The sequence below is a fragment of the Anticarsia gemmatalis genome, chromosome 10, assembly GCF_050436995.1.
Source record: "Anticarsia gemmatalis isolate Benzon Research Colony breed Stoneville strain chromosome 10, ilAntGemm2 primary, whole genome shotgun sequence".
NCBI classification, from domain to species: Eukaryota; Metazoa; Arthropoda; class Insecta; order Lepidoptera; family Erebidae; genus Anticarsia; species Anticarsia gemmatalis.
The window spans coordinates 6,354,208-6,381,194 of NC_134754.1; the positions used below are offsets into that span (position 1 = coordinate 6,354,208).

General features: G+C 36.1%; 5 protein-coding genes across 8 annotated transcripts in view; 2 read left to right on the forward strand and 3 right to left on the reverse strand.

The window, feature by feature from the left end:
* Positions 1-54: 54 nt before the first annotated feature.
* On the forward strand, positions 55-3,031 carry Cul5 (cullin 5). Its single transcript, XM_076119508.1, has 4 exons — positions 55-213; positions 306-867; positions 952-2,582; positions 2,763-3,031. Exons 1-4 carry the CDS (start codon positions 205-207, stop codon positions 2,898-2,900), a joined length of 2,340 nt encoding a protein of 779 aa, XP_075975623.1. The 5' UTR covers positions 55-204; the 3' UTR covers positions 2,901-3,031.
* On the reverse strand, positions 3,012-9,715 carry eIF2gamma (eukaryotic translation initiation factor 2 subunit gamma). Its single transcript, XM_076119511.1, has 9 exons — positions 9,485-9,715; positions 9,003-9,177; positions 5,052-5,288; positions 4,712-4,929; positions 4,443-4,628; positions 4,082-4,264; positions 3,689-3,826; positions 3,301-3,449; positions 3,012-3,162 (listed from the first exon to the last, which is right to left on the reverse strand). Exons 1-9 carry the CDS (start codon positions 9,545-9,547, stop codon positions 3,105-3,107), a joined length of 1,407 nt encoding a protein of 468 aa, XP_075975626.1. The 5' UTR covers positions 9,548-9,715; the 3' UTR covers positions 3,012-3,104.
* On the reverse strand, positions 5,301-8,485 carry Su(var)3-9 (Suppressor of variegation 3-9). The gene has a single exon (XM_076119509.1). It carries the CDS (start codon positions 8,348-8,350, stop codon positions 6,812-6,814), a length of 1,539 nt encoding a protein of 512 aa, XP_075975624.1. The 5' UTR covers positions 8,351-8,485; the 3' UTR covers positions 5,301-6,811.
* Positions 9,716-10,016: 301 nt separating the features above from the next.
* LOC142975985 (protein TAPT1 homolog) lies at positions 10,017-16,553 on the forward strand. 3 transcript variants are annotated; one of them, XM_076119155.1, is made up of 10 exons: positions 10,017-10,300; positions 10,381-10,645; positions 10,727-11,040; positions 11,171-11,268; positions 11,452-11,690; positions 12,016-12,204; positions 12,430-12,579; positions 12,662-12,782; positions 13,083-13,226; positions 13,530-16,553. In XM_076119155.1, the coding sequence occupies exons 1-10, from the start codon at positions 10,171-10,173 to the stop codon at positions 13,695-13,697; spliced, it is 1,818 nt and encodes a 605-aa protein (XP_075975270.1). In that variant the 5' UTR covers positions 10,017-10,170; the 3' UTR covers positions 13,698-16,553. The 3 variants fall into 3 exon arrangements, with proteins under 3 accessions (XP_075975270.1, XP_075975273.1, XP_075975274.1); XM_076119158.1 differs by having other exon boundaries at positions 12,662-12,773; XM_076119159.1 differs by having other exon boundaries at positions 12,662-12,716.
* A 1,328-nt stretch (positions 16,554-17,881) lies between these two features.
* The window catches only part of sr (zinc finger domain-containg protein striped), a 30,065-nt gene continuing 20,959 nt past the window's right edge, over positions 17,882-26,987 (reverse strand). The window contains exons 1-2 of one of the 2 annotated variants that reach the window (XM_076119016.1): positions 23,361-23,681; positions 17,882-21,737 (exon numbers count right to left, since the gene is read on the reverse strand). In XM_076119016.1, the coding sequence (XP_075975131.1) occupies positions 20,797-21,737; positions 23,361-23,562 (1,143 nt within the window). In that variant the 5' untranslated portion in view covers positions 23,563-23,681 and the 3' untranslated portion in view covers positions 17,882-20,796. Of the gene's footprint in view, positions 21,738-23,360; positions 23,682-26,987 lie in introns of those variants that run through there. The other variant, XM_076119014.1, reaches the window with a different exon arrangement.

The window sequence follows — 26,987 nt, forward strand, 5'->3', positions numbered from 1 at the left end:
CTAAAAGTCCATAAATATACTCCTATAATTGGATCTCTATTTTTACGTCTATTGACGTCTCGGTCTCAGAATCAGAAAATCAGAATACGTGCGACCATTGACGTTTACTCAACTCAACCAATACTAATCAACGTAAAATAAATCTACAGATTGATTTGATTATGAAAAGAGAATTTGTGTGAAGGATATTTTAATTTGTTTATCATGTTGAAGGTGCTACAATCAATCAATGTTTTGTGTGAATGCGTTTTTTTATTTTATGTTCGAACTGTGTTTAAAGGTTTCGTGGTCTATTTTCTTTACAGGAAAAAGGACAAGCCACCTTTGAGGCTATATGGCCTTCTATGCGCCCAATAGTTTTAAAGTTACTTAAGCAGGAGACGGTTTCTCAAATAGAATGGCAAGGTCTTTTTGAAGCTGTTCACTCTGTTTGCTTATGGGACGAGAGAGGGGCTTACAAGTTGAGAGATGCACTTCAGCAGGACATTATGATGTACATAAAACAAGCCCAGAACCGCGTCTTGGCTCAGCGGGAAGACCAAGCCTTGCTAAAGGCTTATATTGCAGAATGGGGCAAGTTTTTCACCCAGTGCAACTATTTACCCACACCATTTCGGCAGTTAGAAAATTCTATAAATAATTCAAGCAAAGTGACTAGTTCTAATGCATCCAGCACACAAAAAAAGAACAACAACAATAATATAGAGGATAGTCTGGTAAGGAAACTCATGTTAGATTCATGGAATCAAAGCATTTTTGTGGACATCAAACAGAGACTTCAAGATTCTGCTATGAAATTGGTTCAAGCAGAACGAAATGGAGAATCTTTTGATTCACAGCTTGTTATTGGTGTAAGAGAATCATATGGTAAGTAACCTGTCCTCTTTTGGGTAAACTATTATCTACCTTAAACTTCTACTTTATATATATAATGATTTGCTTTATTTGCAGTTAATCTGTGCTCGAATTCTGTTGACAAGTTACAAATATACAGAGAAAATTTTGAAGCTGCTTATATGCAAGCCACTGAAGAATTTTATAAGTTAAAGGCTAATGAGCAGTTGTTGGCCAATGGGGTGCAGTCATACATGAGGTATGCTGATCAAAGATTGAAAGAAGAAGAAGCCAGAGCCCACAGATATTTGGAAGCAGGGAGTGGTAGTGTAGCAGCACTCACACAATGTTGTGAGAAGGTTCTTATTGGGGAACACCTACCTACACTGCTGGCTGAGAGTGCACCTTTGATTAAAGCTGGAGAGACAGAAAAGCTACAGCTTATGTTTCGTCTGCTTGATAGAGTTCCAGAAGGAGTTACACCTATCCTTAGGGATTTAGAGGCACACATAGTGTCTGCAGGATTGGCAGATATGGTAGCTTCAGCTGACATCATTACTACAGATTCAGAAAAATATGTTGAACGCTTATTGGACTTGTTCAAACGATTCAGTTCATTAGTCAAAGAAGCCTTCATGGATGACCCAAGGTTTTTAACAGCCAGAGACAAAGCATATAAATGTGTTGTAAATGATACAACTGTTTTCAAACTGGAGTTACCATCATCAGCACTTCTGAGAGGGAGCAAAGGTACTGCTCCTGAGAGTAAATGCCCTGAACTCCTTGCTAACTATTGTGATATGTTGTTAAGGAAGACACCATTAAGCAAACGTTTAACGAGTGAGCAGATTGAATCTCGGTTAAAAGATGTGTTGTTAGTACTTAAGTATATAGAAAACAAAGATGTTTTCATGAGATATCATAAGGCACACTTGACTCGAAGATTAATATTAGATTCCAGTGCAGATTCTGAAAAAGAAGAGGATATGGTGGAGTGGCTGAGGGAAGTAGGGATGCCAGCAGACTATGTAAATAAGTTGGCTCGAATGTTTCAAGATATTAAAGTCAGTGAAGATCTCAATACTCAGTTTAGAGCTGATACAACTCGCCATGATGCTATTAATATTAAAATACTCAATGCTGGAGCATGGGCCCGTGGATCTGAAAGAGTTACTGTTAGTCTTCCACTAGAATTAGAAGACTACATACCTGAAGTGGAAGACTTTTACAAAAAGAAGCATTCAGGACGCAAGCTTCAGTGGTATCATCACATGAGCAATGGTACAATTACTTTTGCTAATTCTGTGGGAAGATTTGATTTGGATGTGACTACTTTTCAAATGGCAGTCTTATTTGCATGGAATCAAAGACCCATGGAAAAGATAAGTTACGAAAACCTAAGGCTTGCCACTGAACTGCCTGATCCAGAACTCAGGAGAACTTTATGGTCACTTGTTGCTTTCCCAAAACTCAAAAGACAGTTATTGTCTTATGAACCACTTGTTCAAAATCCTAAAGATTTTGCAGAAAACACAACTTTTTGGGTAAATCAGGAATTTGCTCTTATTAAAAATGGTAAACCTCAGCGTCGTGGTAAGATTAATTTGATTGGAAGACTGCAGCTAAGCACAGAAAGATCTCAAATAGAAGATAATCATTCCATTGTACAGCTCCGAATATTGAGAACCCAAGAGGCAATCATAAAAATCTTGAAAATGAGGAAACGCATAACCAACACTGCACTTCAGGTAGATCTTTCTTTCACCTTTTTTATTCTAGTGACTGCCTCCGTGGCGCAGTGGTTTAGGTCGCCACGCCGATACCACTGCGTTTGGAGGTTGTGGGTTCGATTCCCACACGGAACAAATATGTTTAAAAATATTTGTTCTCTTGTATGTACTGTCATTAATATTATTAAAATTTTACAGAGTGAATTGGTTGAAATACTGAAGAATATGTTCTTGCCCTCGAAAAAGATGATCAAGGAGCAGCTGGAATGGCTCATCGAACACAAATATATGCGACGAGATGACGAAGATATTAACACATTTATATATATGGCCTAAATTATTATCACAAGCATAACTGAACAAAATCAAATAAATTGTTTACCCAGAATATGTTTTACTCTATTTCTAATAATTAATTTTGTAGGTCGTGATAAAATTAAATAATAATAATGTTATTTACATTTTAATTTTCTTTTATTATTTATTAAATACATACAATATGTAGTTCAATGTATAAAAGTAACATAATATATGTTAACATTAGTTCTTTGCTGGTTCGATAGTTTCTCCACCTTGAATTTGACCCCAGCCAATCAACCTGCAATCAAAACATAATTGAATGTTTGTATTGATTCAACATAAAACAGGGTTGTAGATTTTTTTCTAAATTGAATTCAGGCAAGGGAACTCTTGATTTTCGTCAAAGCATTGTACACGACACATAACACATGCTTACCTCCAGTGATTTTCTACTCTCCTGCTGAGGGCAACCTTCTCACCGATTTCTGTGCACACAGGGTTAGTAAGGGCGATTTTAGCCAAATCAGCCTTGGTAGCAATAACACGTCCACCGGTACTCAAGGACCCAATGTTGACTAACAACACCTGCAAATGTAGAAAAAATATTATAATATCGAAAGTATATTGTTTCCGTTTTATTTCAACAAAATGATTATTTTCTGTCCTTCAATCAATTAGAATGTCACCTTCAAACTAGCAACCGAGACCAGTGCAAGGATTAATCAAATTTATTATTGACCTTACTGGTATGTTGTGAATATAAATATTAATTAATTAGACCGCTCGTATTTTAATATAAAGGTAAAGTTTGAAAGTAAATGTACCTCGTTCTTAGTCAGCTTTTGCACTTTCGCTGCTTTCTTGTCTCCCTCCGTACGCACACCAAGTAAACGCTTCAGTAGGTAATATGAAACTTCAAGTTTTACGAATATTCCAGGCAGAGCACCAACAGCACCAAGGACCTAAGATAAAAACAATTTAAACTAGATATGATGATTTTAACATGATTTAGAAGTAAATAATAAGTATATTGGCGCAGGATCGCGTAAACTAACAACAACATGTTTGTAGTACCTCATAGTTTCAGTAGTGTCTTAGTGCAATATCCATTTACAGTAAAACACACTAATCGTAGGAACACAATTTAGAGGATCCGACACCAACATACACATGTTAAAGATATCTGAGTTGATAATATAATATAGTAAATTACATACCTGACCCACAAGTCGATCAGCACGACAGAGCGTGGGCTCGATCTTTGTGCCCACGCCGATAAGACCTCCGGGGACGGCGTACTGGAGTTCGTTCTGTTCTGCGAATAGTGACACGATACGCGAAAAGATGGGACGACACGTCAGCTTGCCATCAGCGTCTTTGCTCACGAGGCCCGGTCTCACCTGGTATTTAGATAAGTATTTAATGTTTGTACTATTAGATATGAAATAAGATACATAAACATTTGTTTTCCTACAATAAAATGCTGCAAAAAGGTTATCGTACTTTCATAGTTGTTTTGACTTATATTTTGGAAAATATTTTTATGGCTATGCTTCTTGATTAACAAACGCAAAATACCTCGATTTCCATGCCAACTGTGAGCACTCCCTGAAGGATGGAGCCACCGGCAACACCTCCTCTAAGGTCATCGACCTCGCAACCAGGCTTGTTGACGTCAAAGGATCGAATAACGATCATCCGCGGTGGCGAAGAGAAATCTCTCAATGGAACAGGAATTTTCTTTGTGATATATTCACATAATACCTAGACGAAATTAAAATGATTAATGACTTAGGTATATTATTTATATTAATGGACTAATACAAATAAATGGTGATGAAAATTACCTCAATGTTATATTTCAATTGAGCAGATATGGGTATAATCGGTGCACCTTCGGCAACTGTTCCTTGCACGAATTTCACGATTTGTTCATGTTGCTCTTTAGCCTGGCCCTCCTTTACCAGATCTATCTTGTTTTGCAATATGAGTATATGTTTTAGTTTCATAATCTCGATGGCAGCTAAATGTTCACTAGTTTGTGGCTGGGGGCAGGATTCATTGCCTGAAAAAAGAAATAAGTCCTTAAAATTGATTCAAGAGAGACGAAATTCAATTGCTTTAGTCTTGATTTCCGAAGATATACAATAAGTATGTGGCAGTAATAGCTGATGGTAATAACGATACCTGCAATAAGTAGCAACGCGGCGTCCATGACCGCGGCACCGTTAAGCATGGTGGCCATAAGAATGTCGTGCCCAGGGCAGTCGACGAAGCTGACATGGCGGACGAGTTGGAAGCGGCCGTTGCAAGCCGGTCTCAGACACGGGAAATTGTCGTCCTTCGATGAACCGCCCGATATGAAGCTTGTAGGACGCGCACATTTAGGATTGTCGCATTTGTAGATTTTCGCATTGGCGTAACCTTTAAATTTTGTAACATTTTGCATATATTAATAATGAAATAGTGCATCTAATAATAATTATGGAGAAAAATAATGCTGAATTTAACTGTGAAATCCTCTAACCAGCATTTCTGGTTCATTCCCCTCGTCTGATATTGTAAGGTTTTTTTAAAGAGCGTGTTAATATTGTCTTTCTTCAGTTTTCGGTTAAACTGATTAGACGAAATTTGGCTTCCCCAAACTGCTAATCAATTTTTGTTTTAAAAATTACGGGAGCGAAGCCGCAGAGGAGAGTTGTAGTGTTATAAGTAAGTTATAAGCTCTTATGTTAGTAACTCCAAATACAAACTGACTGATGTTGTAAATGTTTAACAGAAAATAAATATGAATTCATTAAAATCAAATGAAATTTACCTATTAAGAAAGAAACAATAAATTTGTAATGTAACACATTTATTAAACTAAATCTATCAAATTGTTAATTCTTACAAACTAACTGTTAACCACATAATTAAAGTTATGAATAATACAATTTCAATTAGAAAATTTTCTGCATATAAAATGCATTTATAACATTTCAACAATTTTACTAACTGATAGTAACAGTCTTATACCAAGTTCTTACAATATGTTAAATCGCAATTTGTCTATCATACTTAGTAATACAACAATATTTTTATCAAAATAACATGGTGTACAAAACTTATGTATTTACATAGGGCACAATATTGTAGCACCTCTCATAATTATATTAATCCTATGTATCAATATAAACTATCAAAAATGAAGTCAATTTAGCAAAATAGCTACTTTGTAGTAATTTGCAGTGGAACATTTTGGTAACAATGAACACTCAGAACTGACAGTAGATTTTGTTTTAAAACATGTGTGAAAATGGTCAATTAAAAGCGTAATTTAATAGCTAGTAAAATCTCTATATGAAACTGGTATTGTAACATACAACGTATGTACCTTCATCATTACATATTAGAAAGAAAATCTTTATTAAAAATTCAAATTGCATTAAATATTTCATCAAACAGTATCTTTTGAGATCTGTAAAAAGTTAGAAATTATGTGAAACGAGATTCGAATTTGTAAACAATTGTCTTCAATAATAACAATAATATTACTGTTTAAACATAGTACTGATTGAATATTTTTATTATATTCACAGTGAGATTAAAATAATGTTATAGTGACATCACGATGTTTTCAATAGTAACAATATTAACGCTAGCAAAAGAGATCATGTCAATTGATTGGCATCAGTATTTAGAAAATAGATTAAGAGGTAGCATTTACGCCCGCTTTCGGAGGCGCATTTAGTGGTAGCTTATTTACTCAACCTGTTTTTTTATATGAGTTTCAACACTATTGAATAGATGAACTACTGCTTAATGTGCCTCACAATCCTATGGGTTAATCTTTCACACTCTATATGTAAACCATTTAGACATCATTACTTTAATTTCAACATGTAATAACAACAAGTTGCAATCAACAAATATATTGTGACTTATGAATTTTCTTGAAATACAATTCAAAATAGATATTTTCTACATTTTAAGGTCCCACATTTACATTCTGTTAGATTTCTTAGCATAGCCCTGTTTTGTTGCTGAATTTCAAACCTAGATTTAACTGGTGATACTGGAGTAATAGCTGTGGTTGCTTCAGATCCACTAGGAATATCATCATCACAAGATGATCTACTAGGAATATCTTCATTACTTTTATCTATATTGCCGGTGCTTGGTTCAGTATCTTCATTCTCAGGGGACTTTTGTAAATAATCAAAACATATTTCTTCTCCTATCTCTATATCACGTGTTGCAAATAAAGCTAGCATAGGTAGATTTGGATCAAGGCAGTCTGCCCAAACAGCCCATACTCCCAAATTTGGATCACAGGAATGATTAATAAAATGGGATACATTACCAAGATGTGCCGCATCTACAACATAAGGATTCTCTACAGAATTAAAATCAAGATCAAACAAGTAAGTAAGGCCATTGGCATCATATTCTCTGCCTCGCTTCTCAGCCTCTTCAAATGTGATGACCTCTCCTACATACTGGCAAAGAAATTGGCCTTGTTTTATTTTTTGTTCTGTTTTAACACCCCATCCGCAACCATTAGCTGTTCTGAATATACTTAATTTAATATTACGGCCACCTTGTACCACACGGTTACAACATTCTGCTGAGCATTTACAGGCTTTATTACATTCATAAATCGGTGTACCTGGAGCGACACGAATTCGTTTGTTAGCAGTATAAGCAAATAGACCAGCTTGCATACCACAACAAGTCTTGGAGCGACAATTGCAAGCTGTACATTCACAGCCAATCGGTGGCTCATCGGGAATAACAACACCAGCACCAGGAATGCATTGGTTGATATAAGTGAAATTCTCAGGGGGGCCAGCTAAGTCAACATTATTTTCAACAATAAGCTTCTTGGACTTGTCCACTTGATTCAGATGATTTTCCCAATTTCTTAATTTCATTAACTGCTGACATCTTCTTCTAGTTACAACATAAATTTGTAAGGTATCTCTTGCTTCTTGAACCAATTCTGTGGCAAAGTTTTCATCCTCTTCTCGTAAAACAATCATTGAGATCAATTTCAATAGTAGGGTTTCTTTTAATTTCAGAATGTCATTTTCTTCAACTTCTTCCAATCTCTTTAATAAGTTTTCTTCACTGAGAAGATTTCCAAATGATAATTCTGCTTTCAATTTTTCAATCTCTTTACAGTACCTGAGCTCTTCATTTATGAGAAATCCAGTGAGTACAGCAGGACAGTTATCAAGATTTTCAATAGGTTCCCATGTATTTTCACTATCATTCCAACCTTTCCATTTTATGAAGAAATATTCTTTTCCTCCTGTATACTTATAATCAAGGATTTTTTCTATAATAAATTCATCTGTTTCTTGTTTGCTTCTCTTCTGTTTTTTTGATGCAGGTGGTGCTACATCTGGCTCAAAATCAATGGACAAATGTCTTTTCTTTGATCTTTTCAACTTTTCAAAGAACATATTTTCATCTTTCTCACTGGCTCTTTCACGATACATTTTAATAACCGAGTCGGACAGGCGCTCTGCAACATACCATGTGATTTAGTTAATTTAAAAATCTTTATCAAACTAACATTATTATAAAGTAATTTATATTTTGGTGTCCACTTAATTTCTTATTCACATGGTACATTGCATAGCAATTGATAAAACAATTTGCATTAGCAATATTTAAAATTATAATTAGTTATGAAGAAGTCAGAACATTTTACTGAAATAAAATAAAATATGTAAATTTTGCTACTTAATACAATTAACATATTTTTATTTTTTATTCTGAATCTATTAATCTTACTAAAAAATATATGTAGTGTTAGTGTCTGGAAATATATATGTCATGATGAAATATTGTGTAAAATATATTATTTGTTAATGTCTATGAACACCCTTTTACTTTTTTTATTACAGAATCTAGTGATGAGTAAAAATTTAGAAATAAATAAAAATATCAGTACTCCAAATGTGTGTGTAAGTGAGTTAATAATTTCGGGTATAGTTTGCCTATGCAGGTTTTACTAGCACCATTTTACCTTTCATTTCGCATTAACGAACTTTGAGTTCCCATACATAAACACAAGACTCGAAAAAAAGTAGGTAAATATTTGGAATACTGCTTAGCTTAAAACTAATTAATATAAACAATAATTACCTAATTTGATTGTAATGTTTCTCTCCAGTTCATTTTTAAATCTGACAGTCTGCACTCCTGAAATGGCCTTTACAACAGTTGATTTACCATGGGCTACATGACCAATGGTACCAATATTAATTGTTGCCTGTCTTGATATTACTTCAGGTGACAAGGCAGATAGTTTAGTAACATCCTGAAAATAAATATAGTTACAAATTAGTTTTTGCAGTTTTCTCAAATAGTAGTATGCACTCAGAGTTGTCTATCATATAAATTGTCTAGTTGTAACAGGAATTTATAATGAAAGCAGATTTGAATAACAGTTATACATAGTATCAGCAGTAGGTAGGTACATCGCTCTGTGCATGTGATAATACAACATGGAAAGGTTATTTTGAATATTAACCAAAAACAAAGTTAAAATGGGGATAAATATTAAAAAACTGTTCTAATAAAGTAAATTGCGGTCGACAAGATCCTGATTTAACATTTTAACTCACCAATTTGGTTAGGTCTTGCTGATGCAAGTTTGACGAAGCACTTCGCCCTTCACTCGATGCCATATTTGCTGTATTTAGCAAACGGTAATGGTATAATTATCTTCTCAGTTATTGAAATAGACAGTAGCAAGGCTTTTTTACCACATTTATATGATAAATTAATTCTAAAATTAGTAAAATTCGCTAACGTAGGCAACGAATTTCGACTTGACGATGAGCGAATGAGATAGCGTGCGAATTAGAGTTGGGCATACAGGAAAAAGTAATTAGTCGAGTCGATTTAATTTCCTTTTTTATAAACCTAATATACACTTGAATAAAAGCGTGATGACAATGTTGTGGTGATCGCAGCGAAGGAATTTCGTCGTTATTACACTTCATAACCAGGTAGGTTGGTAGACTAATAAAACTTTTAGAATCGATTAATAGGTATAAGATAGACTGATGCAGCGATGGATAACTGATCACACTATGGCTTTTTTTGATAATCTGTCGTCCTATATGTCAGCTGTCATTGATGTCAGCTGTGTTGTCAAAGTTTGTCAGCTATGTTGTCATTCGTAATCTGTCAATAAATAAATTTTCGAAGATTTTTTTACCGCAATTTCAGTTATTTTATTACAAAGGACATAATCAATACAAATGTGATAGTGATTGATAGTTTGGCTCTATAAAATCTTGGCACCATGATAATTAAGAATGAGGATACTCAAGAACAAACCAAGAGGTTACGTTTCAAATCTATATCCAACTATACCCAAAATTCGTCCGGCGATGTAAGTCTTGATAAAAACTCGAAGGAGATAAAGTGTAAAGGTATATATCAATCATCTGTCACCATATAACATCGAAGAAATTTCGGCCTATTATAATTTTTATTCAATTGAATTTTGCAGATGCAGACAAACCAGCCTCCTTGTTTGCCTTCTTGCACGTCGAGCTAACACGAGGCTATTTACTAGAACACGATGAAGAAAGGTTTTCAGCTAGAAGAGAGAAAGTTTATTCTTTCATTAAGATTCCTCAAGAATTGGAGAAGTTTATGGCCTATGGATTTTTTCAGTGTGCAGATTCATTACTGTTTGTTTACACATTTCTTCCATTAAGGTTTATAATGGCATTCTGGTCCTTTTTCAACAGACTGTTCAGGAAATGTTTTGGGTAAGATAATTTGCACAGCAAGTAGTCATGTTGTTGCATATGTCAGATGGCTGTATGTAATCAAAATGGTATCTCTTTTAGGTTTTACTCAAATCCTCGCAAGGGTACTCTAAAACCAGCAGAGACATGTGATGTGCTAAAAGGTTTTATTTTATTAGTTTGTAGTATTTTAATGTGCTACATAGATACAAATATGATGTATCATTTAGTAAAAAGTCAAAGTGTGATGAAATTGTATATTTTTTACAATATGCTGGAGGTGGGTGACAGGCTATTCTCAGCATTTGGACAAGACACCATAGATGCTTTATTTTGGACCGCTACAGAACCACGTGATAGAAGAAGGGAACATCTGGGAGTTATACCACATTTATTATTTGCCATGACCTATGTCTGTATCCTTTTGAATATTTGTATTTTTTTACTTTATCATCTGTGTGTTCATCTCACTGTATTTAATAGTTTGAAAATTCTGTGGTTTTATTGATGTAAATTGCAAGCAATTATCCTTAATCAGTATTTCAGTTCTTCACAGTTTATTAGTTCTGTTTCAAGCTACAACACTAAATGTTGCTTTTAACTCCAACAATAAAAGTTTGCTGATAATTATGATGTCAAATAATGTAAGTATTTCCTTTTAGAAGAGGTAACAATTGCTAATGTGTTTATGAAAACTCTTTTATGAATCTACTAAAATACTTTTAATTTCTTCTTTCATACGGCATGAATAATAAAAGACTGCAGTTATTCATTTTATTTCTTTAGATAATAATATGCATTAAAAAATATATTGTGTTATTTTACAGTTTGTAGAATTGAAAGGCAGTGTGTTTAAGAAGTTTGACAAGAACAATCTGTTTCAAGTGTCTTGTAGCGATGTGAGAGAACGTCTGCATCTTTCTGTGTTGCTCTTCATAGTTGTGCTGCAAACTATGAAGGAGTATACATGGAGAGAAGAACGCTTCTGGATACTTGCACCTGATTGTATACTTGTACTCACATTTGAAGTCATCATTGACTGGGTTAAGCATGCTTTTATTACCAGGTTAGTATTTCAACAGATTTCTAGCCCTAATTTGGTTGCACTTTCCTAAAAGTCCAATATAGAAATGTCTCTTATCCAATTTTAATGTATATTCAATAATATTCATGTCAGTCAACAGTGATATCTTTCGTGATAGTTCAGACATTAGTTAACTACCATCATTAGTGAATTCGGTTTAAACATTTGGGCGCGATGTCGAGCGGCATCATTCCCAAATATTCATCTATACCTATTCGGTTTTGCAGCCACGCTACGCCGATTGATGCCGAACCGAATGTGTGTAGCAAGTCGAATGCTTCAATGCTTAAGATTTCTTTTGTTACAGGTTCAATGAGATTCCCTATGGAGTGTATAGAGAGTACACTGTGAGCTTGGCTTACGATGTCGCGCAAACAAGACAGAAGTACGCGTTCAGTGACCACTCGGACCTGGTGGCGCGGCGAATGGGCTTTATACCCCTGCCGCTCGGAGTTGTTATCACCAGAGTATTGGTGCATGCTGTCAAAGTTGATGGGTATGCATCTTCTTATAAGAGAGTCTATGTACATACATCTTTATGCTATTGTTTGAAATGTGAATATATGTATGTTTTTCCTTTGACATCAAAATATAGGACGAAATTAAGAATTTGTTACCGCTTATAAGATGCTAATAAGTGTTCCGTTTCTAATTAAATCTTATATGAATATAATGGGAATGTTGCTGTAGTGGTTTTTCAAATCCAATTATTTTGTTTTAGATTCGCCGCGATATTCTTAATATTCATTGCCTATTTATGCCTTATAACAGTAAGAGTGCTGGTTTCTATTGTGATCCTTGGAAAGGCATGTGATTTGATAACCCAACATCAAATGGACAAGAGTGAGAGCTACCACCCTACTCCGAAAAAGTAAGTTTTGATACTCCTCAGATTGAACAAGCAGAGATATAAATCTTAACTATTTTTAAAAAATAATATATAATATTTTCAGGGAACAAAAGGACATATCTTCAAAGGACAATACATACATCCACAAATCGCCAGAGGTAGAGATGCCACCGCCTAAAAAACCAGTGCAATTGAAATTTACTGTCCCTGAAAATGTAATCTTGGTAACTAATCATTGTTCAACATACATTCGTACTAATACCTAATGCTAACATGTGTGTTTCGTAGGTTTATTCCAAAGCTTTTCTTTTCACTCGAAATAAATATTTTTGTGTTCGGTATAGTATTTTCGAGTCTAGTCGTATTTGTGTGTTTGAAAAGAATTCCTGTATTAGGTTTTATTGAAAGAGTTTTCAAAGAAGTTTATAGTACTACGAAATATTATCACCATTCTGTGTTTACTTATAAGGAAACAGTTGTATGTAGTTGCATTGAATATAAGTATATTTCATTGTTTATTACAGAATGAGCCGCTGGTGGACGCGTCAGTAGGTGCCGCAGCGATATTCTCAAACAGCGCGATTGATCTGAATGGCGTGTGTTATCTCAACGACAAAATGAACGCACAAGTCAAGCAAGAGACTGGCGACTATCTTGAAACTGAAATGGTAAATACCTATAACAAACGATAATTATACTATATGAGTATTTTGTTCGTAATTTCTAAATAAAAAAAGAACATGTTGAAAAGCATCTGCTGGAAGGGACAACACACTCTGTTGATTACCAAAAGATATTGGTTTACTTGCCTGTGAGCTGATCACGCTGGGGCGCTCTGCGAGTTCTGCAATTTGATTATCTCCCAATTATGAATGTGTAATACTGAATGGCGATGATGGATGTGAACTTCCAGTATTTTCAACATCCAAACACCATTTTATTCAGTGTACTATAATTACTTTTGTTTCCAGGCGGATGTGAGTAGAAGCGCGCCAGATATAAAAGCCGCGGCGAGTGCGGGCACCCCGCCCGAGGAGGACGAGCGGCCGCTGTCGCCCGACGCCGAGGGACTCAAGCGCCGCTCCGAGTCTGAACCGAACCTCGTCAAAGCAGAAGAACATTTCGAAGAGACCACATAGCACACCCTGTGCTGTTTGGTAACCATTTAACTATAAAAACGCGGTCTAGTCTATGGTGACATTGGTTCTTTGATTATATCGAATGAAAGGAGGATGGGCAAAATGTATAGAGATTTGTCCTTGAGTCCAATAGTGACTGGTTTTATATCAATTGATTATCATGATCTATTAGATTTTAAGAATCCGATGGCAAACAAATTAAGGCAATGTGGCAAGTAATATTAAGTTCTTAGTTTACTTTTTATTTATAAACATGACGCCCTAGCAATGTTAAGTTAACTAATTAAAAAGCTTACTGTTAGTAGGTAGCTTCTTTTGTCGGGGTGTTGAGTAAATATTATTAATAAGACGTTTCTTTCGACAAATAAAACGTCGTTACTGGTCTCAGGGACATCTATAGCTCTCTCCTGTATTCATTTTATACCTTTCTGATTTGGGAGTTTTAAAGAATTACTTTAAGAATAGACAAGCGCTCAACGCTTCTAGTTTTATGTTTCCCGATGTGGACACAGAGTTTATATAACAGTTGAGAGTGTGTTTCGAAAATTATTTTAGGATTTTTATACTATTTTGTTTGAGTATAGTAAGAACAAGAGCAGATTTTTATTCAGGGAAAATTGTTGTCTGAATAAAATGATTACAGACTTAGAGGCGGGATAAAGGCAGGAATACGTGTACATTATGTACCTTGCTTTATATCTAATGAACTACAGGGGTGATATATTGTTAATAAATATAGAACAATTAAACAATATTGTGTTATAAATTGTTGTTTTTTATTTAATAAACAGTAGAAAGGAGGTTAGAACGTTTGGTTTGAGATATAAACGTAGACGGACGACCGCTTCGAATTGGCTACTGATATACTTTTGTATTTTGTCTTAGACTTAGTCTAGCTTACCTTTGTCGGGACTTCGAATAGGTAAATAGACATAGCTTACAATCTAAGACTGATGTGAATTAGGTGCTTAATATATTCAGTTTCATATAGCAATGATTTATTTATTTGTTTGTTTCTAATATATTTACCTTAGCGTGTGAGATGGTTGAATGTTATTGTTTATCATTCCAATGGTACTAAAACTGTAACATATAAAATAAAATAGCGAGTTGGGATCATATTAATAAAGAAAAGTTGGTATATATTTATTTGTATTGTTTTTGCCTTACATCGGTATTTAGAAATCTTTGGAATACAGTTTGTAACTAGGTTAGTAAAAGGAGATGGGGAATAATATAAAATAAGATTGATAAGAAATATTTATTATTAAAAATGTATATAATAATTATATACAGAGAGGTTTGTTGGAAACATATTAGGCGTATACAATATACATACATAATTCATTCATATTGTAATAAATACCCTTAATAAACCATTTGTATAAATCTGCTTTGTACATTACAATTCTCTTAAACTATTAGAATAGATACAGCTAAACACTTTAGACTATATAGCTAAGAAATCTGACAATAATAAGACAAATTGACTCTGATCCAATTTTGGCACTAACTTCAAACTCGCATCAACATAATTATTAATACATCGTGTTTTGGCGAACATAGTCGTGTTGCATACTTTTACCGCCGTGAGTCACCTGTCCTATTTTCTATTGTATCTCTATTGCCTGTTTGATATTTAAAGGGGCAAAAAATAACATTTTGGTTACGGCTTTGAGATTCCAGTAGCTACCTACTTCTTATATTAAAAACCAGCATATTTCAAATAACAAGATTCGACATAGGTACTTACAGATTTCCGAAATTCGTTGTATGTTTAAACTAAGGTGATCCTACTTGGCTATATTTAAGAGAATATTGGTCATGTTCATTATATTTTGGTCCTTTTCATATCTCTTTAAGTAATTTGTTCCCCTACAAGAAATAAGATGTCTGTACATTATGCCACGTTTCTATTTATCTACTCGATAATAATATTATAATATTTTTATAATGGTATTATAATATGTTGTAAAATTTGTCTATTTGTTTTAACCTGTTACACTTTCATATGTATTTCATTATTTTATTTATTGTTTGTTGTATAGTGGTGTATTCTTTTATAGATGTTTGGAAAATACACTATCGTTTGTTAACTTGTAAAATACTGTCCGTTTCATTGGATTAAGTCAGTTTCAGTTTTGAATAAGTATCAGTTAATTTATCAGCTGGAATTTTTGACAGTTACTTTCATTCGATAGCAGATAAGATATCTAACGCTTATCCATAATAATATGTGTTAATACTGGTTCTAAGTCAGTCATAATAAACGCTTGGATAGAGGCAAATATAATACTTACTACTGTAACTTTTTTTTTAATGTCTACCGCGAAGAAGACCTAAGACACTGACAGTACATAGAGAAACTAGATTATGTGATTTTTACATTTAGTCAATAAAATTAGTGAACGAAAACCTACAAAATATTGAAGGCTGTATTGATAACTAGGATAATACTAATACCACCTGTTGGGTTATGTATACCTACCATGAAATACAATAAGAAGTGCCATTATTCAAAAAAGTATCGCTTGTTACCTTCATGTGTCTGTCCAGTTAGCATGAATTGTACGTTTTTAAATTCTGAATTTGTGTGTTGTCTACTTCTTTATGATTGCAGTTGTGTAGGTCTTATTGGTGGTGAATACTTGTGTTACTATTGCCTCGTTCTCCTTCACTTGAACGTTCAATCAGACATCTATATTTAGTGTTAAAATACCGTTCATATCTTTAAAGTTTGGTAACTATTATATTGATGCAGTTTCTTACAGATCTGTGAGACATCTTACTTGTAGACCAACCTCAAATGTATGTTTCATTGTTTTATATGAAATATATCACAACTCGTTTATTTCATTTGTTTCGGGTTTTTACTAATACCTGTACCTACCCTTTAGAATACTAATGCAGAATTATAACGCAGACATCAGTCCATTGAAAAGTTACACTAAGACTTGCGTTTTTCGGAGCACGCAATTTTTTCCGCGATAATAACTGTGGCGAATCCATAAACTTGAACTTTAAACTTACAATGCCCCCCCCCCCTCCCTAGTCATAAAAAAATAACAAAAAATTAACTTTTTAATAGACAAAATAAGTGGATAAATTTCTTATATCTATTTATCGACGTCTTATTATATTTTTTGCTATCTCTAGTTCTAGGTTGTATCTACTTGAACATATATTTTTTTCACAAATGAAAACGATTATTTAAATGTTACAAGTTCTCCTATAAGTCTTCACAAGGCCTAATATAGAAAATACTTTAAAATAAAAGATACTGCTCAGTAATCGGACTATAATAAAAGATGTCCTATATAATAAAGATTAGATCTAGCAAACCATTTTAATGGGCCGTCAACCAATAGTATTAGCGTCATAACTCCACTATGGAATAAATAAATATTTTATTACCATTGCAATTCATAGTACGAACTATATTTTGTATGATAATATGTATAGAACATTTTCCAATACTTGTTGACAATAATAGTATTATGAACATGTAGTGCCCTCTCGTGTCGAACTATGGCACTACGGAGTGCGACGTGTTTGTGCCATTCCATGAGAATCAGCTGGCGTTGTAGTTTGTCTTGTTCTGCCTGCGACTATGCATCTTGTTTAAATTTCCCACCAATAGATGGCGCAGCAGTTAACTTTTTTGATTATTCCAATTTACATTAACTTTTTGCATACTATGTTTCTTTTGATATTCTTTCTGTTATAGAGACGTGACATAGGTAAATTCAATTCTACACGCAAGTTTTCCCTGTACCTACCCTTAACTATGAAATAGTGAATAATGTACTTATGTATCTAATAAATTAACGAATGCAAAAATCGTTGGACCAGATTGAAATTGTAAGTGTAAAAAAATATAAAAATCATAAAATCTTTTTGGATATATTTCTTAGTGACTTTGTTGTTGACTGTACCTACTCAACTGTAACAATGCGTTTCAATTAAACCCTTTAGAGATCTGTATTATTTTCTAATAACCATAGTAAGGCTGTTTTATACTATCTGTTTTGCTTGCAGATAAGTTGTTTTATATCTGTCTTGTTTGTTGTCCTCTTTATTATACTTACTAATTCATATCACATAGCTCATATGTCTACTTACCCATTGAAAGGTTTGGAAGGTGAGGTTCGTATAAGGCGAGTATTCAAAACATAAACTTCAAATTCAAATTTTCAACAATTTGTATTTTCGCACCTTAGGTGGTTTCATTAAATAAAAATTTCTTTTCTCTTATATACACATTAAATTCAAATTTAGAGTGTATTTACAAATATTTTAATTAAATAGAATTTAGTAAAAATTAGTGAGATTTAACAATACCTACTTATAACTATCTATATTTTAGAACATCAACAACATCTTTCACTCAAGTGAAATACAAGATAGCTTAAACAATAACCATCATGCACAAAATTCACAAAGAATTCGTATTCATTCACTATCAGGTGAACACCATAAAAATTAGATATCGTATTCGTTTAAAAGTCTAACTTTAAGAGCTAGGTATTAACGTGAAATGTTCTGATGATGCGGGGCATCGAAGCTCGGGGTTGCGTGTAATGTAAATAGCGAAACAATATAGGTTGTAAACAAAGCGAAGTCGCTCCAGTACGCGAGCCGCGCGACTAAGTCTGACGCGGGCGACTAACAACGGGCAAGTCGTAACTCGTAACCTAATACAAACACCGTATATCAATAACGTTAACGCGATGCAACATTATGTAAAATGTGTAAGAATTTAGTCTTTTCCGTTTCAATTTTTCACTCGATTATTTAACATGAATACTCTTTATAATACCTATCTACTCTAGCCTTGTCTATCGGAGACTTCGTCTCTTCTATAACAGTAAAAACATTATAAACTCGTACACCACACTCTTATCAAGGGCGGATGCAAGCGCGAGCGCGCCTGGCTGCGGCGTGCAGCACCGCCACGGCCACGTTGTAGTGGCGCGGGCGCGGGCGCGTGCAACCGCCACGTCTTCTACACAGGCTTCGAAAGCGACTGGACAACTGGGAACGGCTCTAATACGGTGACAGTGCAATGTGATAATCGAAGACAAAGTTCCACGTCAGACCAAGTGAGTTTACACGGTGAATGACCGCTCCCATTTGTATGCAGTTAGTGGATTGCAGGCGCAAGAGTTAGTAATATTATTGTCAGATTTCTTAAATTCATAATGACCGACGTTACTGAAAGGCCCACCCTGTAGTTCTATCACTGTTTGTTCGGTGACGAATCAACAGTCTCTGTTTTTAGATCCGGTTTGTTACGACTGCTCTATTTCCTGTTTTTCTCTTATACTTAAAAAAATGATGAGTAGGTTCCCTAACAAAATTACTTTTACACTGAACTAGTGATTTACAATAACATTTACAATAGTATCATAAGTTGCGAAGGCAATTTCGTAGAAATCATTTTGATGTTAACTAGGTATGTTAATGACAAAGTAGTTACAACTATTTTGTGCATAATTTTGTACTCAGACATGACAAAAACAAAAGTCCCCCAGTTAAACGTTAATTATCGCGTTACGTATAAACTCGACAGTAGGTACCTAAGTTTTTATTAATTTGCTAAAAAGGTAAAAAACCCGTAACGCCTTCTGACACGTCAAAAATTGAATGCTAACTTTAAATTTGGCTGTTGTTATTTTAATAATAAGTCGGCCAGTGCACGATCTCTGCCGAACAATCGGTAGAGTGTAAACATCGTCATCACGCTTACTGAAATCCGATAAAATAACCATACACGTAATTACACCTATACAGAAACCTATGAGTATTATAAATAAAGGGGCCTTCGCTACACTTGAAAATAATTATTAATGATTAAGAGATCATAATTTAAACGCTACATGCTAAACTTTTACTAGATTAGTCTATGTAATAATACGTACACTATAAAAATATATGCCACTGGGAAAACGTCATAGTGAAATGACTGAACATTGAACAAGTGCATGAGACGAGAGAGAGAGCAACACATGATTCGGTCTGAGCGAAACAAGAACATTAGTGGAAATGTAACAGAATTAGTTTTATATCTCAAATATATAAAAGAAGCAGAATTGAGCAAATTTAGTTAAATTAAATGTTTGAGCAAGAGAAGACGTATGACAGCAGCTGTCGAAACGTAATTACATGTTAGTAATGGCAGATATTAATCTATAAATCAACACAAACGTAATAGTCGACATCCTCACGTTTATACTTTATCTTCGACTAGAAATATAGTATAACGAAATAATTATAGTTATCACTTATTCAGCAGTCGTGTTATACTTATTTTATTACATCATTATGTAAATAAAAATTGCAGTGGCACGTTATAAAGTTAAATTAATGGCACAGTTTCACGTACATAGTTAGTTTCAAATATAAGAACATTAATAAATATACCTACGATACTTAAGTAGGTAGTCCTAGGCAGAATAGGTTTACCTTTTGTCATAATAGATATTAATTAGTTGTTACAGTCCATAATATATCAGGGAGACAGATTCAGTCAAGATACGAGTTAATAGTTGAACATGCTATGGACACTCAATAAAATGATTACATTCAAATAACCGATATCAGATGTGTGCCAGAGACAACACCGCACATTAAGCCTATCCGTAGGACTGCCATCATCGGACAGAAAGATATGTGTTCACATTACGCCGAGGACGACAGTGACTTAAATATCGCCGCACCTGCCACGGAGCAGGCGCGACCTATGCTCACATAGAAACGTAACGACACGTACACTGGACACTTTTAGGCCGTATCGCATATCTACGTTTGTTCCCAGTCATTTTTTCAATTAACCTATCTAACTAAATAAATACATCCAGCAGATCGAACCCTACCGTAGTAATTACAAATATGTATAAAAAGATATATATAAATTTCAGTGAATTTACAAAATGTAGAGTTAATAAAGCTTTGTTAAAGACAATTCATTTACACCTAAGCGATGAAATTATTCGATAATTTCAACGTGAAAGTATAAAAAAGTTCAGTTATCCACGGAGGAATCACCACTGGTGTCTTCGGCGGAGGCGAGGTCGCGCGCGAGCGCGGCGGACGACTGCTAGAGCGTGGCGTGCGGGTGCGGCTCGTGGTGGTGCGCCGGCCCGCCGCCGCCGCGCTCGCGCTTCAGCCGCTGCTTCAGGTGCACCTTGGCGTGCCGCTTCTTCTCGTCCGAGCGCGCGAACTTGCGCCCGCACACGTCACACGCGAACGGCTTCTCGCCCGTGTGCGTGCGCACGTGCGTCGTCAGGTGGTCCGACCGGCTGAACGAACGCATGCAGATACGACACTGGAACGGCTTCTGGCCTGTGTGGATGCGGATATGCCGTGTCAGCTCGTCCGATCGCGAAAACCGCCGGTCACAACCCTCCACCGGGCACGCGTACGGCCGCTCGTGGACGGGGGTTTTACTCGGCCTGTTGGGGTACTTGCGCGGCTTGACCGCCACCAACCGCAGCGGTTGTGCGCTCTGTTGGTATACTTGAGAAAGGATCTCGTGGCCCTTACTCGTGGACGGGTTGTACTCGGCGAGCTGCACCGGCCTGTCGCTCGGGCCGGCCGGGCTCGGGTACGGCTCTCGCTTAGGCAAACCGGAGGGGCCAGGGGTGGGTTGAGGCGCACTTTCATACTGCTGCGTCTCCCACGAGTGTTGAGGCTGGGGTTGAGGCGGCGGGCGGTATTCGCAGTGCTGTGGCGGAGCGCATTGTTGCGCCTGAGGGCAATACGTCTGGCACTCCGGGGGAAGCAGCTCGACGCGCTCCTCGTACTCTTGCTGGAAATACTTGTCGACGCTGCCGGGGCCGGGGCCCGGCGGCAGCAGCCACTGTAGTGGCGGGGATGGCGCTCGCTTGCCGGCACTACCGGCAGGAGGGCCATACAGTGAGGCGCTCGCACTGGATGCGTTACTGGCATCCTCCGCGCGTGCGCCAGGGGATAACGAAGCTTCATGCTTATGCCGTCGCGGCGAACATCCCAGAGATAGTTCATCTCCTGGTAGTGTACCTATAACAACATATTATTTTATTAATATGGGTAATTAAGATAAATAGGTATACAATTTTTGTGAGCAAAAAACGATCAAAAAATTTGTCAACTGCAGACCTGTGTTCAACATATTTTTAAAGTAAGGATATTGTAATATTGTCATACAAATCTAAAGAATAATTCGTCTGCGACGGAAAGACTAACAATATTGCATATTTTTTTGCTTACAATCATCGTGTAGAGAAATTGTAAAAATAGGGATATTATGTTTCATGTGTGCAATGCTGAAATGCGTTGTTGGCTACTGCATTCGTATTAATGTTTTTGGACTTCGGGCTAGACGTTACGTAAGCAGTCTCGACATTTCATATTAATAATGTGTTTTACGGTTTGAGATCAGTAAATTACTTGATAAGAGTTTTCGTGTATGAACATTGCATAATAAGAATAATTTAATTATAATTATGTAGTGTATTTATTAGCGGGGCGGTTGAGCGGAAGGCAGCAGCGCGGCGGCGTCGATAACGTTCGTCGGAAGTCGATAAGTGCGTATCTCCATAGCCTATCTGCACAAATACTGAACGATCATAATGATCGTTGACCGTCACCTATTCTCAAATATCTATTGGCGCTTGATTTTTCTGATTTATTTTATTTACTAGATTTTTTTAGATCGGACCATTTATTTAAATCATATTATGGTAAATATACTGTGATTGATATTTTATTTTGATTGTGTTGTGGCTCCGTTTTCTTTCCTGTTTTATCCGTATAAATAAATATAGAACACTAGACTTCTAATTTGTATTTCTATTGGAATTGGTTTTGTTTTAGCGATTTCTTACATTTACAGCAATTTTTACTAAATCTTGTATTAATATGTGTTTATTTTTAAATTAAAGAAAGTAATTGAAATCATTAAAAAAAGCTCGTGTTAATACTACACATCTAATAATAAATACACGAGTTCGAAGGAAAGTCTTATTGATTTTATTAAATTATACATTCTATTTTTCATTGTAATTGAATGCCATAATTCGTATTTAAAAATATCTAAAAACTGTCCACTTTTCCATAATTAAAAAAAAATATATTGCATATTCTATTAATGTAAATTCTGGATACTTTCAGCAAAATCTGATTAATTAAGAAGCCTAAGTATATTTACCCATACGGATATCGCCAAATTCCGGAGCTCAATTATTTAAACACTTTTACCGCATTTGACACGATATAACTAGCCACGTAGGTAGTAGCGCAGGGTGTTACACAAGGGAAGCTCCATTCAGCTTCATGTATCGATCCGACCATATGACACGGGCCGCTGAACTTTCCATTTCACTTTAACATTTCAACGGACACTGTAACTCAAATCGCGCGTCGGATACTCATTGCTCTACCACACGCCTTACGTTAAACTGTCGCGAAATTCTTTAAGTTTTACTGAAATTAGAGCACTGCGAATCGTGAAGGGCATCGAAGGACATGCCGACGTCGAAGGAGATCGCATTGTTTATTTACAACGTTATCGGTCGGTGTGCGGCGGGGGCGAGTCCCGCCTACGAGTCCCGTCGGCGCGGCGTGTGTACTGTCTCCAGCGGGAGCCGGCCGGTACGCGCGGTGAGCGGCGAGGATTCGCACCTGATATCGGCGGCGGCTCCAGCAACGTCGGGAAGAAGGCGGGCAGATCCGAAGTCGTCACGGGTGTGTTGAGATCGGCCGGAGTTCCGGAGGCGGGCATCGGCGCCGGCGCCGGCTTCAGCGCACAGTCGAACCCTAGCGCGCCCACGTCGGCCAGGGATAGCAGGTGTGGGCCGGTCGGGGGCTCCACATCTGTGCCCATCCCGTCCGGCACCACCTGCTCCTCGGCCCAAGGGCCGAGCGGAATTACGAACAACGCCAGCGTGAAGACGGCCTCTCGCACGGCCGGTACGAAGGGGACTGGCGCCGCGCGACCCCGCGTCGCAGTTTTATCAATGGAGCCGCGGTCCCATATTCGGTAGCGGCGCGCGCAGCTCCGCCAATCGCGAGGCGCGCTGCCCCCCCGAGACTGACGTCACCGCCCGACGCCGCCCACCGCCCGCGCCGCCCCCCCGGCCGCCCCCCGGCGCCCGTCGCCGCCGCAGAGCCTCCGTATTCCTCCTGCTCCCCGACATTTGGCACGCGAGCCTCCTGTTTATCCACCCACACACAGATGTACTCCTATTGTTCATTTATGAAAACTTTAAATGATCAATCACCGCTCTTTGTTCGATGCTCTTTAAGAATCTTCGTCCTATATTTTGAGATAAATTATTTTTACAGCAGTCCATTTTTACAAATCGTATGAAGGGTGTGTAAACTTGTTCACCCTCTACGTAATTATTTTATGGACGTAGTATTAAATAGCGACCACGAGGGTCTCAAAATATGACATATCGTATTAAAGCTCATTTGTGCAATTACCAAAAAATAAACTATGTAGCTTATATTTATTAGCAGTTTACTTTTTTAATATACAAATATGGTAGAGGCTCTATATTTTAATACACTTGACTCGTTTTAACTCAGAGAATGTTACCTAATCTAGAGTTATAGACTAAATAAAATTATAATAACGCGTATTTCAGGGAGCTATAGGTATTATTTTGACATGTAATATAATTATTTATAATGCATTTGATATTTAGCATATTCATCTAACTTAAATAATAACTAAGAAATCTGTTTTTCAACACATAAAATTTTATATTATCTATGCAAATAGTTGAAATATTGTTTTTGTCATCAGAATAATGAATGTTATTTATAACATAATGTGATGTTTAAATCTTGATTTTGTAGATAAGTATGATTTTATGTCGAGTTGATCTACATATTGTGGTGCTGATACATATATTTTACTGCTCGACGTGATTAAACACAAATTAGTAGAGTATTAACGTCAGACAATATATATTAATTCACAACTTGGATCTCTACCTACCGCTCGAATATTTAGTACAGGTTTTTACGTTCCTTGATTTATTTTTACTTGCCACTATATTATGAGCTTAATAATATATTTGTCACTAATACATAGATAATAAAGCTTTTGCATTCTTATCTTAAATCCACTGACCCTGCCTTAACAATGAGTCAAAAGTTAAAATATACAAAAAATACCAAGCTGGTTTTCTTATTAAAAATATTGGCAATTTACTATTTTAATTAAGCAAATATTGTTACTTCTAAATTGGAAGAATAAAATACGATATATTTAATAACTGTAATACGTGTTTATTGATGAAATAATAATATAATCGGTGGATTGTATCAACATGTGGTTAGAAGTAATTACCAGTCGTTAAGTGTAGGTTTAGATCGTGGGCGGTGACCTGAACCACTCACAAGATCAAGGAAATATATCTCTAGATTATATCCCGCTTTAAAATATACACACTTTTATATTACTTATGTAGATTTACGGCAGCTTTTGATAGTGTTGATTTTTTATTAAGTTTACGACTCTTGGGCTCTTGTTCATAATGTCTCTCCACGGGGTTTCGATCTATTTTTTACTTTTTATGTTTCAGGACAATGTGATTTTTCCACAATCAGATAACTTTACTATAATTATAATTTAGATGTTTTGTTAGTTATCAGATTTTAAAAGTATTTTAAAGATTTTCTTTTTTTTAATCATCTTAGGTCATGGTGGTAAAGATGGAATATTTAGAAATTAATACTAATGTTTGAAATACAGTACATAATTAGAGACTTTATTATACATTAAGCATATGTATGTTATTGGACAGCATAGTTTGAATGATCCAGAGTGTCTCGATCGTGAATAATAAATAGATTGCGACGATGTATGAATGCGACTGGTGCAAATAATAGCCAAACAGCCGGTGGGTGTGCATAACATTACGCAATTTGAATTGAATGAATTAGAACTGCTCTATTTTGTTTGTTACAATATTTATTTAGTTACTTTTGTAGAGCTAGGGTATCATTAAAATGCTATAAGTAATTTTCATATATATTTTACCTTTAATTCTAGCTCTTGTCTCACGTATTTAGTATAAAGCTTGAAAACATCAGTGAAATAGTTTGTGGACACAAGAATTCTATAAAAATATTTTTAACTCGTAAATAACATAAAAATGCTGTTTTCTTGACACCAAGACAATGGTATTTATGTGAGGTAGGAACAATTTAGAAATACCCAGTCGTCACTCGCCACATAATTAGTCTTGACGTCTGCATATTTTCGTTATTATTCAGGTGAAATCTTTAGACAGATTTTTTTCTTGGATCAAAATAAATTGCTACGGATCTTTCATCACTGTTATTTTTTGCTTGTTGTTTTCGTCTCCATATTTTTCACGAAAATTGTCAACTAAGTATTTCTAATTGTTTGTGGATAACAATATAGCATCATGAAATAAAAAAGCTCCTTTAAAACAGCCGTGACGTGATAGCCGTCATGTGTTTAAGTTCGTAATTTCATTAGCAGAGTAATGTCGTTGCAGACATACGAGTGCAGCGGCAGGACAATGGCCGGAGCGGAGTGGCGGGTGTGTGTGGTGGCGGTAGAGTGTCCGAGACACGCCGACGCCCGATTGGGCCCACATGCAGTCGTTCACGCTAACCCAATTATCGCGTAACGGAGACGATAAAGAAAAATAACAAACCCACGATTTCACCGGCGTCTAATTATAGCGCGCTATTTGTGGGTGCGCGGGCGCAAGCGGCATAGCGTGGCCGCGATGTCAGGGCTATTCCTGGCCGTCAGCTGACGCTCCTGCGCCGTCGTCGCGCCGCACGCGCTCGTAAACACCACGCAACCGATTGACGTAAAATGCGAACAATCGAGTTTTCAGCAGGTGAATCACGGGATGAAAACGTCCCTGCGGGAATCGTTCTATAATTAACAAGACTGCTTTTGGTTTGGACTTCGGAGGCGGGGTTCTATTTCTGACCGTTGCTTCAATACCGCTGTCTATTTTGATCCCGCTACTATTTGTTTCTTCTAGATTCATGCTTTCGTGTTTGTGTAAAAAGTCAGTCATATGACTAAGGTAGTTAAACATTGTACGTCACTTGTTGTATATGTTTGCATGAATTTCGTCGAAACCCGGTACAAAGATTTTTCCTCATACTGATTCTGTATACAGTAAATCAGGATTTAAACTGATGTTTCTGTTTGTTTCCTCTCAATATAACACTCCCGTAAACTAAATTGATTTGCGTTGACTATGATTTCTAAGAAATGTAGAGCACAAGACGACATGTCTGTTAATT